This window comes from Chelmon rostratus, chromosome 23 (genome assembly GCF_017976325.1).
Source record: "Chelmon rostratus isolate fCheRos1 chromosome 23, fCheRos1.pri, whole genome shotgun sequence".
In the NCBI taxonomy this organism is placed as follows: Eukaryota; Metazoa; Chordata; class Actinopteri; order Chaetodontiformes; family Chaetodontidae; genus Chelmon; species Chelmon rostratus.
The window spans coordinates 1441836-1455846 of record NC_055680.1 but is presented as its reverse complement, the minus strand read 5'-3'; the positions used below and the strand labels follow the sequence as shown (position 1 = coordinate 1455846).

The window sequence follows — 14011 nt, the reverse complement described above, 5'->3', positions numbered from 1 at the left end:
CTACATCCTATGCCGGCTTAGCGGCAGAACAATGTGGCCCCTTTCAGCGTTCGTACATTTTAAAACACAACAGTGTTACAGAATAGGGGCACAACATTCCTGCCTTGAACAAACAGCGTAAAAGGAGCTTCTGTGAAATGACGGCGATCTCAGCAGCATCACATTCACAATGCATGAGCCACAAGTGTCACTACGAGTGACCTTGTCTTTAAATAATCACATATATCACATATCTGTTAACAAGCTGTGAAATCAGGCCTCCATAGTATCCAGACAGATTTCACCACTGGGTTTGGAAACAGCTGTGAATTATTAAGCTGGGCCACTACTCATGTGCCTCACCAGTGTAATGCAGCACGGCGGTGATGCCTTCGTGCCTTCGCTCCTGTAACATGGATGAATGATACTGAAGCTAATGGCCAGAGGATAACAAGACAATACAAGCTTTCTTCGATCCGCTTCCATCTGATTAAAACTGCATCAAAAGCAGTGGCACGGACCCTCTCAGAGTAATTAGCACAGAAGCCATTCCTTCACACCTGACCAGAGGAGCTATCAGATAACAACAAACTAGGTCACTGTTGGTGGTAATATAAGACAAGATGGACGATAACGATATGGAAGACCTCAGCCTTAGCTCATTTACACCTCACTCTCTTCAGTGTGTCAGTGTTAAACGAAAGCTCACCTAATGGTTAGAAAGCCTCAGTCTTCAAAAGTGCAGGAAGAGGAAGTGCTCCCTCGCAATCTCACCAGCTTTCTGCTCGCTGCCATGTAGCCTGTTATCACTCAGGAAGTGGGTCACTTTAATACACTCAAAGGTTTGACTGCTGTAACCGTGGTCTGGTATGACCAGTAGCTTAAGGTGGGTAATACTAGCTAATGCTTGCAAACGTTATTGAATAAGTTCACTGACTTTACAACTCGGCTCTGCTCTACTGTCACACTACATTACAGCATTACCACTACCCAGTTAATTCCAACAGTGAAAGTTAAATGATGGATTTAAATGTGCTTCAGATTTATGCAGTGAAAAAATAGAATGGGCCTTTAAATAAGCCAGGATGCCGACTAAAATCGCTGATTTTTGGGGTTAACACAACACATAACACAGAGAGCTGCTCAGAGCTGATGGAAAGTGAAACATGTGTGTACATAATGTCAGAGGCACCAGTAACATCTCAGATGTCTAATGTGACGAGATAAATCATTCTACCTGCCATAACAGCGTGCTGTCGAGTGCTAGTCAGTCTCTAATCGCTCAGAATAGAAACATGTGACAGTTCTTCTCTGTGTTTGAGGTCTGGTGGTGAGGCAGCAGTATTCAGCGCCAGGGGGGGCACTGTGATGTCTGTACTATCTGCTCAGCAAGGTGCTGCCTCTATGCAAGCTGTGGAGATGACTGAAGACTACCTGCTGCTCTTCTGCAGGTACACACACAACAGAAACATACTGCAGGTTAAATGCGGGTACAGTCCCTGTATAATCCGGCAGCTCTCAGTGGATGTGTTTGTGTCTGCATTGTGCCTCAGACAAAGTGCAAAAAGTTACATATTTGTCAGACAGTGTTGTATATCACAGGAGAAGTTGATGTTTCTGAAATATAAGGGAGGATCGGGTGCAGGGAACTGAAAGGCTTGCAACTCTAACCAAATATTGTTTGAGGGCTAAAATGCTAAGAAGAAAAATGTACTCACCAACATAATAAAGGGTATTAAATTCAAACTTAAACTGCGGGACCTGTGGTACCTCCCCAGAGATAGGTTGATGTCCCTGGACTTAATTTTGACAATCAGTGACATTCTCCTGTTACCACCTTCTCTCTGTCAGATATCCATACAAGGCGGCCAGTGAAATCATTCACATCGAGCTCTTCAGCACTGACTCCTTCCTCTACCTGCGGTCTGTACTGGGCTGCAGCCAGGACTGTATTTCCCACATCGCTGTCAACCGGGCGGGCACTCACGTTGTGGCCTTTTGCCCCTCCCAACGCACTGGCATCACTGAGCTGGTCACCTGGAACCTGGAGACAGAGGACCACAAGCACGTCACTCGTTTCCCCGCAGCACTGACCAAAGGTTACTTTTTACAGCAGAGCTCAAAGTGTGGCATGCAGATACCCAGAGGGGTTTTAGGGGGCAGAATGATCAATTAACCATCTGCTAAGTCCCTCCCCCAATCAGCAGTGATAATACATTGCAGGTCTGTCAAGGTGTCAGCATGCTAATAGCTAATATAGCACACATGGGGCACTAATAAGGGCTATACTTGACAAGCCCGCAGGCACGAGGTTTCTGGACTCAAATGCAAACTCAGACACTTCAGCAAGATTTCAAAATAAAGGAATAATTTATTAACAAAAGGAGCTCAGGATAAATAACAACAGCACATACAACGTATGGCAACAAAGTACAAACAAAAGAGGCTAAGGATAATTTAGAAAGTCAATTTCAAAAAACTCAAAAAGGCTCAAATGGCTAGATACAAAGTAACAAATGAATCGAATCTAGACTAGAAAAATACTTGTTCAACAATGACTTACTTACAAAAAAACACCAGGCAATTACAGGAAGACAAGGATAAAGCTGGATAAATCTCTGCTGGATAAATCTCGGCTTGGTACAAAGACATGGCACGAGACAATCTGGCACAGGACAAAGGGAGACGCGGACTATATATACACGAGGTAACAATGAACAGGTGGAGACAATTAGGGCGGGGTAGACAATCAGACAGGCGGGAAACACACCGGGAAGTCAAGGGCCTGAAACAAGAGGAGAGTTAGGTTTCACAATAAAACAGGAAGTGTAAGACAAGACATGACGCTCGTGAACAAAAACACTTAACAGATCTGACGAGACATGACAATACTCAATATCCAAAAACACTGAGTTAGCATGATGATATGTATGTTGTCATCAGATGCATATTTGAGACCATTTTGCTGGTTTCTCATTTTGGTACAAGTCAAACAGGAACAATAAGATGTCAGCTGAGGAGCAGCTAGCTCTAGATGCTAAAATCTGGAGGCGACGGTCATCATTTTAGCCAGCAAAATCAATGTATGGCTATCAGTGAGAAGGTGGTTTTGTTTGCTTCTGTCTGAATTTAGAGGCTCATTGTTTCAAAAATAACAATGAATTTTAAGTTTTTAATCTGCCACCAAGTGACAAGGGGGAGCTTTTGGGAGAAACAATGAGCAGATCATAAAAATTCCTTCATCTTCCTTGAAGAGTCACTGCAGCCAACAATCGTGCTGGGACTGCCGCTGGGTGGGTGGGCTGTAGAGGTCAGTGCAGATTTGTTTTTCCTCCACCCCAAAGGCTCTGACATTCCCCTTTGCTCCAGGCCTGTGCTTTGATCTGCGCCTCTGCGTGGGGATCTGCAGCGGAGAGAAGTACCTTCGCCTGTGGGATCTGACCTCCAGGATCAGCGACCAGACTCTTACCTATAACATTCATAAGCTCCGAAGTGACGGCACAGAGGAGGTCATCCCTATGGGGAGAAGCCAGAGGTACACACTTACAGCACTGACAGTAGTCACTCTGTGTTTTATATTGTAGCAGGAACTACTACAGAAACAGTTTTGAGTACTTTGCCGCTACTTTTTCAGAGCTTTACAGCTTCACATTTGGCACATCCAATAGAAACAGTGATAGAATGTGTTTGGAAATTGAGACATCATTTTTTTTAGCAATGTTCTTCAGTATTTTTTGTATAGAATATCACCCACAACTAAAAACAGCAGCATCGTACTCATAGACCATTCACAGTATTTATTATCCACACCAGACAGGTGACGTCTGTGCTTGTTGTAGGCTGGTTTTGTTGTACTGCACCCACCTTGTCTGCAGGGGCTGGCACACACAAAAACTTAACCACAGCCTGACCACTGACCAATCAGATCACTGGAAAAACTGCATGAAATTAAGTCAACATGGACAAAAGTACTGATTTACAATAAAGTGACAAGTAGTAAAGAACCACAGACATTTTTAAAGATCAGTAAACTCTGCATGACCACATGTCCTCTCTGGGTTTAAAACAGGACTTTAAATACACATACTCCAACAACAAACTTATCAATTGTGATTATCGCTGCGCATTAAGTTCACACTCTGTTGTGCACGCTGTTAATTATGCTATAACAACAGCTATTAACTGTATGTTAATAATATAGTAATTATTAATAAGCGTATCACCTATTCAAAGGTTAATAGTTCAAAGCACCAAAATGTTGTATTTCTATCACTTCTTCTTCTACTTTTGTTGTGTGATTATGCTGAAAAAATTTTCAATATTCAATCAGGACGCCATGAGATGAAATAATTTCATTATGTTGTGCACCAAGTGTGACCCCAAACCTCCTGCATGTGCTTGGTGCCAGTGGGGAGCTTGTATTTTCTGTTTTCTTCCTGGCATTTTCCATTTGATTGCATTTTTTTCTGACAACAAAATATGAAGTATTGGTGTCAGGATCAGCACTTCCCATCAAAACAGTCACTTGATGTGCCATGCAGTCCACGTTTGTGGCATTGTCTTCCTTTGCTGGAGTCTGGCTCCCTCTGCTGCTAGGTATGCTGTGTGCCGCTCCATCAGAGCTGGGACGGTGTATGTGTGGAACTTGACCAGACGGCGTTTCGTCTGCCGACCAGTCAGAGTGGAGCACGGCCTCTGCGGCAGCACTGATGTAGTGCTCGCACAGGACTTAAAGCTTTACATCCTGACAAACAGAAGCACAGTCCGCAGCGTGGACGCCCCCTCATGTGGTTTCCAGGTCAGACTCTCTTCAATGTTAATTCTGTGTTATTCACAGGGTTACTGAACCCTCCCCCTGTCATAGTAACACTGACACATCATGTCTGACCTCCAGACTCTGCTGGTGTATGATCTGATTAAGAGGCGCTATGTGAGGAGACTGACTGGGATCACAGTTGTTCCCTGTCCTCAGCATGAGTACCGTCTTCTGGAGGATGGGCAGACTCTTCTTGGCCTATCAGAGAACAGGTGAGACTTCATCTGAGACACACAGCGAGCGTGGAAAGTCTGCAGTTACAGGCATACTTCACACTGCAGTGCAGAGTAGACATATCTCGAATATTAAGGTGAAGAAAATCAGTTTCTGGTCTCTGAATGAATGGATGGGTTGTTTAATTTGAGGTCCCCTATGATCCAGACACCCTACTTACATTTATTCCTCCTTTAGATTAAAAGAAATGCTTATCATGTTCACAAGAACTGAATGAAATTAAAAACCAACGTATCACATGTTGAAACGCTGGTGATCAGGTTATTCTTAGAGTATATTCATCATGTGGACCTTAAAAAACCCATTAAATTTCTGTCTGTTCTGTGTGTTTGCAGAGATCATATGATCCTTTGGGATCTGGAGTCTGGCGTTATCAAACATGAGATCAAACCATCCCACAGAGAGTCGCTTGTGAGCAGCAGCGGCAGCAGCAGTGTCCAAGACCTGCAGCCTGACGTGACACCGCAGAGAGAGGCAACACGTGAGCCTGATTCTGCCTCTGTAAACAGATACCTGTCATCATCGTGATGACGGAAAAATCTTTGACGCTCGCATTTTATTGCGGGATATCAATTTACAGAGTGCAGTATCAGTATTAACATCAGCTCCTAGATCACTTTGATAGCAAGCATTTAGTGGCATGATAATATCCCTTCCATTAGTGGAGTGTGGCGAGCCAGCGAGGGAGACTGAGGTATTTTTAGAAGAGCATCAGTGGAATTTTGCTGGCACTATTCCTCCAACTCCTTCAATACTCCTTTAGTCTTTACACTAACCTTGTCTAATTCTAATATTACCTGTTAACTATCCTCAACTGACTCCTTAAAGCCACTTCTTGTTGGATTTTGTGTCTTTCTAGATTCTTTCAAATTAACATGAAAAAAATAACATTTAAAATTAGGGACTGAATGACCACACTCTGATTTGTGTCACTGGATAATAGACATCTTAAAACGCGATTGTTTGAAAAGCAGTGCAATTAATTTAAAACAAATTCAAATGACTGGCTTGTAATTGAAACTCTACATTCCAGCTGCAGGTGTGTGCAGCCCTTTCAACCCCTCACAGACACATCTTGGGCTGTTTTTGAAGCTGTGAAGCTATAAAAATCACCAACCCATGCTTTAATCTGAAGAACTAAATAACTGATGCTCCGCTGCTATAAAAACTAAATCAGCCACTAACATCTGGTTAGATGAAGCACAGGTCTGGACGGGTCACACTCTGCCTGTCGTGCTAAGTGACTTTGAGTTTTCTTGCCCTGCCACAGTGATGCCGTGGGACATTCGGACAGAGAGGCAGTCCGCGAAGAAGAGGAGGCTGGAGAGAGAGGCGCAGAGGAAGAAAGAGGCAATGAGGAGGCTGGACAGAGAGAAATACAACTGTATAGATCAGTACCTCCTCAGTGAAGATGAACAGGTTTCTCCATTCTTATCTGCAGAGAATATTTCCATGTTGCCATGATTTCTGCTTTTAATTTGACACCAACAGTAGAAAGATGACAGGAAATGCAGTGAGAGAGAGAGAGAGATGGAGGCCAACATAATATTACTCACTTATGAATCTAAGGGAAATTGAACATTTTTGGCTTTATTACACTGTCACTAGTTGTTCCACTTCTTTATTTTGCAGGTGGTGGTGTGCTCCTATTTTGCCCACCACCTCAATGTCTTCAGCATGGTTTCGCAGGAACACCTCCACACTCTGGAGGATACAACATCACTGCTGAGCCTCCACACTTCAGCTATCACCCACAGCGGCAGCCACCTGGTGCTGACCAGCTACAACCAAGAGCAGAGGACTCCTTGCATCACCCTGTGGGACCTGCACAAAGGAACGGTGGGTTGTCACCGTTGGTTTCAGCTTGCTTGAACTTCAGCTGTTCTTTTTTAAGCTGATGGATTTAAGTTCTCTGATGGCCAAAATCAGCAATTTGTGTGATTGCCTTGTGGATGATTTGAGGTCTCGTTATGTTTTGTGCAAATTCTTTTAGGTGAGGGAAAGACTGAGGAATGAGGCTGGCGTCTGCTGCGTGGCGATCACAGACAGTACAGACAGAGTTGTGTTTGGGGTCACAGGAAGCAACAGGTACTGTGTGTGTTCAGCTTTCATTAGTGACAGCAGCACAGTGACATGCTGTTCATCACCTCGCCACTGCGTCCTACCATTAGTGTCTCATTAAGTCCTTGAATTCTATCAGTCTGGATTCCCTGCAGCGCTGCCTTGAACCCATCAAAGACTTGCTGGCCTCCATCTCCCTACAACTGAACAGATACTGAACCTTGGACCACTGACAGCTCCAAACATTCTAATGAAATGTTTGTACATGCAAATTTGATTCTAACTTGTACAGATGTACCCCTATTCATCCTTTACAAATAAGACAGGGCAACTCAGTCATCAGTCATACAGTGATACACACAAATCCTCAACATGGTTTGTGATCTACACCAGGAAATAACTAATAAAGCACGCTTGACATTAGAAAAACACCATTTGAAATACAACATTTGCTAGTATGCTTGGTATTTTATCGCTTTTCAAAATGTTTTGTTGACTTGACCTTTAAGAGCACCGTTAACATTACAAAGCTTTGAGGTATCAGGTGATGCTCACCGTGTAAAAGCTCATTTACTGAATGATCAATACATGACACACAAATTTGGATCAACTGGGCTAGCAGAAAGGGGACTCATAAAAATAGTCCTGACAGAGTCACTTAGTACTGTCATCAGTCAAGTTAAGTATGATATACGAATATATATATGATTTTTCCATATTATTTTAGTTCAGCTTTCCATTGCAAGATTTATAATATAATAAAAGAGATCAAACGGTTACATCAGAAAGTCGGCTTCAGTGCGTGCCACTGGTCATAAAGGTACATTTACATGCAGAGGGTCAATACAGTGTTTTGGTAAAATCCCCTGGACTGAAAGGGTGCACGTAGCTTCAAGCTCTTAGTTGCTTTGCAGCTCAGTGATTTTGTCTTGTAGATGGTCAGACACTTGAGCTGGTTCCACAGTTCCACAAATAAAGTTAAATAAGTTCTGTTCCTTTTGTTTACTTTTCATGTCCTGAAGCCTCTCACCAAATACCTGAAGGAGTTTTAACAGTCACCAGCATGTTCAGATTGTTCTTGCAGAGTATGAAAATGCACAGGGTTTCCTTTTTGCAGTTGCACTTGCCACAGCTTTAATTTTGCTTCAAATTATTTCACATGTAAAATCTTTTTTTTCAAATCCCAATGTTGCAAATCACACAGACGCCTGATATCACTGAGTTTCCACATCAGGTTTCATCCCCATTAACTCTTAGAGACAAACTGACATCGTGCAACAATTTTACTTTCTCAAATTCAAGCAGCACCACAGCAGCAGGAAGGCTCTCCTTCACACATTCTTGAATGCGGTTTTAGCTTCTTGTCTATTAGCTAGTTGACCACAATAGGTCTTGTGAAACCTTCTTGTTGGGCATCCAAACTCTGCCAAAGAGCATTCTTTATCTTCTATCTTATCTATCTTTATCTAAGAACAACTCATCGTCTAGCATGTTTTGAGCTGTAACTATGATCGAGATTGGCCTTTTTTTATCACTGCGAGCATGTTGCCGCAAACTAACTTAGAGACACTGGCTTGCCTTTTACGTGACCCAGAAGGATGTGTTAGTCTACTGGTTTATGGTATTTTCTTTTTTTTTTTTCAAAAATAAATAGATTTCTGTAAAGAGAATTTCTTTTGTATTTCTGAGTCGGTTTTATTGTATTTATGAATTACCTCTTGAGCCGGATCAAACAGTCTCGTCTGTAGGGCTCAAGCATTCAGGCCCGTTCTATTCCCCACTTGTGGAGAATATGAAGAACGACTCATCTGACCGTATCACGCTGCATCTCTGTAGTGCTGATGGGGTTTTTTCCCACCACTGAACTCTCATATGTGTATTTATCTTTGTAATGAGGGATTCATGCACTGCAACTCTGCTACATTATCCCTCTCTGTGTGATCGGCTGTTGTCGCTGATGCAGTCTGATCACGTCCTGCGCTGACATTCTCCATCACCTGAGGAAGACTTGCTCTTCTGTTCTTCCCGACTTATCGCGCTAATGCACGAGCATCACGGTCATCGAATGTGTGCTGCACAGTTTCTGACTCTTTCCCCACAGATCTCAATGCAGACGTCACTTCAGACACTGTTCCTGTTGAAAAAACAGCCGGTTGAGAAGTCTCTGTGACTGAAGCTCCTGCCATCTGTGCCCCAACAATGAACCCTCTTTCAAAGTCGCTTCCATCTTTTCTTCTTGCCGTCTTGATCCAAAATCCGAATCACCTGGGCCCGCTCAGCATTTTTATACATGCCACAGAGCATGGATGGATGTTAGGTGCTTAATTTTACCATGCAGAGCATCTGTGTTCGTTATGTTTCTCCTTTATTCAGGTCTCTCCTTTAATTTGTCACCTGTCTGTATTTTGCTGTTTCTGCTACAGGGGTAGCAACTTAGCTTAGCGGTCAGCAGAATAAGAACACACACTGCACACAGCTTTCTATCTCCTCTACACATCAGCGATTACTGAACTTTGATTAGCCACAGTATTAACATGCATATTGATGTTTAACTGTATGCTCTTTGGAACAGCTGTCTCCAACAGGACTGTCCACACAACGTGGCATCATGTTGATTATGACGTCAGACATCTGATCTCAGACACATCAGGCTCCACCATTATCTGATATAAATCTTATTTATTTTTAGGCTACTTGCTGTTGGAATTCATTGTGGAGGGAAAACATTGTGGTGCCTGACTCTCTCAGCAGCCACAGAGCTGGAGGCTGCGCCCGGTTCCCAAATTTGTTAAACCGTTTATTTTGCAATTCATTATTCAAAATTTGAGAGTGGCTGTGTTTTCACCTCTTTGTTATTTCTGAAGTATAAAAAAAGGTATAAAATTCTGCCCCTCTCAATTTTAACTGAAGGCCCACTCACTACTGTAGCTTTATCTGGAGCATTTGACTGCATCTAACAGTCTCAGCAGCTCACATGACCAAGATTCTGTCACGGTCAGGTGATGACAGGACAAGTCAGCAAACTGTGGACTGTGAGATGCGGTTGAAAGCTCCAGAAAAGGCTTGTAAGTGGACCATTTGTTGTTGATGATGAGTTTTGACATTGAAATCTATGAGCTTATATCAAATACTGTACATACTGTCAGCCACTGTGTGGCAATGACTGGTAATTTGATAAATGGATTCATATTTTCTAAACTGGTAAAAGCCTCCAGGTGGTTCCATAAGCTGCATAATAAACAGTGGATGGAGCCACTGTGATGTCACCCATTTGTTTGTGGACTATTGTGAATCCTCGACTTTGGCATTATGGCTGTAGCCATCTTGGTTTTTTGTGGCTGAAGAGAAAATATTTGGTTGAGAGGGTGGAGCTGGAGAGGATACCATTGCTCCATCTTTATCCTGATTGGATCTGACCAAGAACTGGAAATTAGCAGTTAAGACCATACACTCATTTTTGAAAATGGTTCCTGAAGTAATAAATTAAATGACAAGTATGGTAATTTTCTCATAAACTTACACATTAACTGACGTCTTGTTGCAACCAGTGGAATCACCCCTGGTGACCATTAGAAAAAATGCAGTTCATGGGTGAATAAGGTCCTACAGTTCATTTTCCTCCAGGCCTTTGGGTTAATCCAGCCCTGCAGTCGGCTTTCAGGCTCTGTTACTGTTCACACCACAGTCAAAACCCCTGCTGTTGTCTGAGATGCTAATGCTAATCATGCTGCCATTGGGTTCCAGCAGCATTTTGCTAAGATTAAACCAATCGTGAATTCTGTACACAGTTTTAAATGTTTGAATGGGAAACTGTGGTCTCATTTGTAATAACTAGTGTCGGCCATGTTCGCTCTGATAGGCTGAAAGTCTGGGATACCATCAGCAGACGCCACAGGAGCATCTGTGGCTATAGAAACCTGACAATGGAAGTCTCCAGTAAGCTGTACATGATGGAGGGAGGACGCAAAGCCATTCTGCTGTCAGGTAGGAAACAGGACTACAAGTTATTAATATCTCGTATAAAGAAAGATTTGTGTGAACTTCAGTCATATGACTGAGGTGTGTGTTTGACTTCACACTCTGGTGCTAAAAACCAACTGTTTCCTCAAGGCTCTTTCGCATTATGGTGCCATATTACAGCATGTTTTCACACTTTCAAGCAAGTGTAATCAGGGCCGTCCCAGCCTGATATACACAGCTATTTGAATTTAATGAAGCTGCCAACTGCTCATTTACTCGCTGTTACAATTTTATTATATTTGATAAATCGTTAAGTGGTTGAATGAGAAAATCACAGAGAAGCTTAAGTAAACTCCAAGTTTATTGTAATTTGGAGGAACTGACTCTTTCACGCTAAAATAATTACAAATAAGTATTAATCGTTTTTTCTCTCAATGGGTCAATGCATCAAAAGAAACATTTATCTACCCATCTGGTTTGCTCATGTCATTATTCATTCACAAATTCAATGTATATTCATTCTGTAATTGCCTCTGTATGTAGTCATTATCATTGTTACTGGCGGAGTCCTCCATTTAAATTGTGATTATTTTCTATGAATTAAACTCCAGGCCTATCCTTGTGGTCTACATGGTTTTAAACAAGGCACTGGTACTTCCTGTGCCAAGAAAAATAGAAAATTAATCTTGTGTCTGGCCAATAACAGAGATAATTAAAACCTGAAATCTAACTGTTGCAGCTTAAACTAATGTTAGTGTGAACTACACAGACAGACTGAAACCTCAGCACTGACGTGGTCTAATGTTTTCCTGCTTCAGAGCTTTTAGGGTGATTAGCTTGAAATGATTATAGGATGAGCTGAAGTTTAACAGGAGATTGATATTGATGTGAGGCGATCACCTTAATCATTTGGGTAACTCACAGAATCGGCGTTACTTAGCTCCAGCTGATGACAGCGGTTATTAAATCAGCAGTGGCCAACTAAAACTTAAAGGCCCTGCACACCCACGAAGGTGAATTATTCTGCCTGGTTAGAAATATGCTCAGATGGAAGGTGGCCAGTGCTTTATAGGGAATTCTTATTTGTCACTAAACTCTGTATCAGTAAGACCAACAAAGTAATCTGTCCCACCTCAACTGGTGCCACAAAGCCGGGAGAGCGTCCACACCCACTCTGTGGGGCCTTCCAGCCTTCCAACCTCCTTCAATTTTGTTAAGGCACAATGTTCAGCACAATTATTTTAATTATGTCAGTGTAATTAATTAATTAATGATTAATCCTCGTGACCACATGCTGAAAACTTTTTCCTGGCTTCCTCTGTCTTCCCTGTTTTTGGGGACAACACAGGGGCCTGTGTGGCCAACACTTGCCAGATAACACTGTGTTGCAGCAAAAGTTGAGCCTGGTTCAGCTTTTTTAGGGGTCAGACCTGCAGTTCTGGCCTGAGCCCCCCTGCGTTCTCACCCCCGCTGTGCTGCTGGACTGGTCTCATTCAAATGAATGAGCGGGCTGTGTTTGTCCGTTGGTCTAACCACGGCCCTGGAGTCTTCTCATGTTCTCTCTCTGGCTGAGCCAGACTTCCTGCTGACTTGCCACAGGAATGGCATGAAAATAATTTACTGATACGCCTGTTTGCAGTGCTTTTTATTTTTTGGACCTTAATTAATAATACAAGAAGATGTTGTTGAGTTTCAAAGCTGAACACCCAAAGCTAAAACAGTAGCGCACACACAGATCTTCAGGGCATTGCTGATTGATCTCGGTTTAATCAATTCATTTTGGCCACGTCAACAAACTTTTGTCGCAGCGGCCTTCATCAGGTTCCAAAAAGATGCATATGGTACCTGAGGGAGTTAATTAGCATGTGACCTTTTCATGCAATAATCTGCTAACTCCTTTATATGAATGTCATGACCACTATTTTCCTCTGCGCTCTGATGAAGACCACTAGACTGAGACTGAAACTGAGATTAAGCAGCTTTGTCCTGAAGATCTGCATGTATACTGGGGATGCACATCCTTCAAAGATCCAGCTAGTTCTTTGAGAGTGTTTGTGAAAACTAACACTCATCTTTTCACAGCTCCTCCTTTGTAATGGTTGTACATAAGAAAAAGTCTTTTTGTGCCAGCACATGTCACATGACTTGCAATTTCAGCTGTAACCACTATGCCTAAAATCACCAGCGCTGCTCCTGGGGAAACATTTCAGTTTAGAGGAACTGTGGGGTCTGTATTGTTCAAACCAGTGACCACATGTGCTGCCAAATCAACTGGAACTGAAATCCTCAAAACAAAAACAAAACTATGCACATTACTACCTTAGGAAACATTTATCCTCACTGACATATCACACACAGCGGAAAGTGTCCATGTGACTTTCTGTGCTGCTGTTATGATCCAGGACAGTTGAGCCTGTGGGACCTGGAGGCATGCAGCATCCTGTCGGTGCTCTCTCTGGATGCACATGTCGGCTGTATGAGGCTACTTCGTGGGCCAGAGATCTGCGTCCTGCTTGGCCTCAGCCACGGCCCGGCCCTCATCAGCATCAGGCCAACGTCCAGGACTGTCGGCTCAGCCAGTCGAGTCTCTGCAGAGGGAGACCTGTTTGGAGAGTCCAGCAGCAGTGAAGAAGAGGAGGAGGACTCGTAGGGAACACTCTGCACCCAGTGTTGTCCCGGTCTTGTGATGGACAGACATCAGAGTGTGCTAGAAGAAAAGCAAACTAAATAAAAATATATTCACTGATGTGCTCATAAACATCATTACACTGATATATTTGTGTCACAGCTGATGCACTTTTCTGTATTACACTTTGTATGTTACCCAATCATCTCCCATTAACATGAAAATCTGCTGTTTATGGAAACAGATGCCCTAAATATCAAACAAATTTTATGTTCATGAATGGTCATAAATGTTAGCAAATGTTCAAGTTCTGATGTGCGTGACACTTTTTGATT

The 14011-nt window shown here is 42.7% G+C and overlaps 1 protein-coding gene across 1 annotated transcript; it reads left to right on the top strand.

Moving 5' to 3' along the window:
• Positions 1–799: 799 nt before the first annotated feature.
• Positions 800–13700, top strand: LOC121626912. Its single transcript, XM_041965659.1, has 12 exons — positions 800–865; positions 1302–1430; positions 1831–2078; positions 3349–3514; positions 4576–4777; positions 4874–5007; positions 5365–5510; positions 6300–6448; positions 6662–6868; positions 7023–7117; positions 10950–11074; positions 13453–13700. The coding sequence occupies exons 1-12, from the start codon at positions 849–851 to the stop codon at positions 13698–13700; spliced, it is 1866 nt and encodes a 621-aa protein (XP_041821593.1). The 5' UTR covers positions 800–848.
• The last annotated feature ends 311 nt before the right edge of the window (positions 13701–14011 follow it).

Coding starts and splice junctions, on each gene's coding strand:
- LOC121626912 (XM_041965659.1), top strand. Junction 1,431..1,830: donor TACCTGCTGCTCTTCTGCAG/GTACACACACAA, acceptor TCTCTCTGTCAG/ATATCCATACAAGGCGGCCA. Junction 7,118..10,949: donor GGGGTCACAGGAAGCAACAG/GTACTGTGTGTG, acceptor TCGCTCTGATAG/GCTGAAAGTCTGGGATACCA.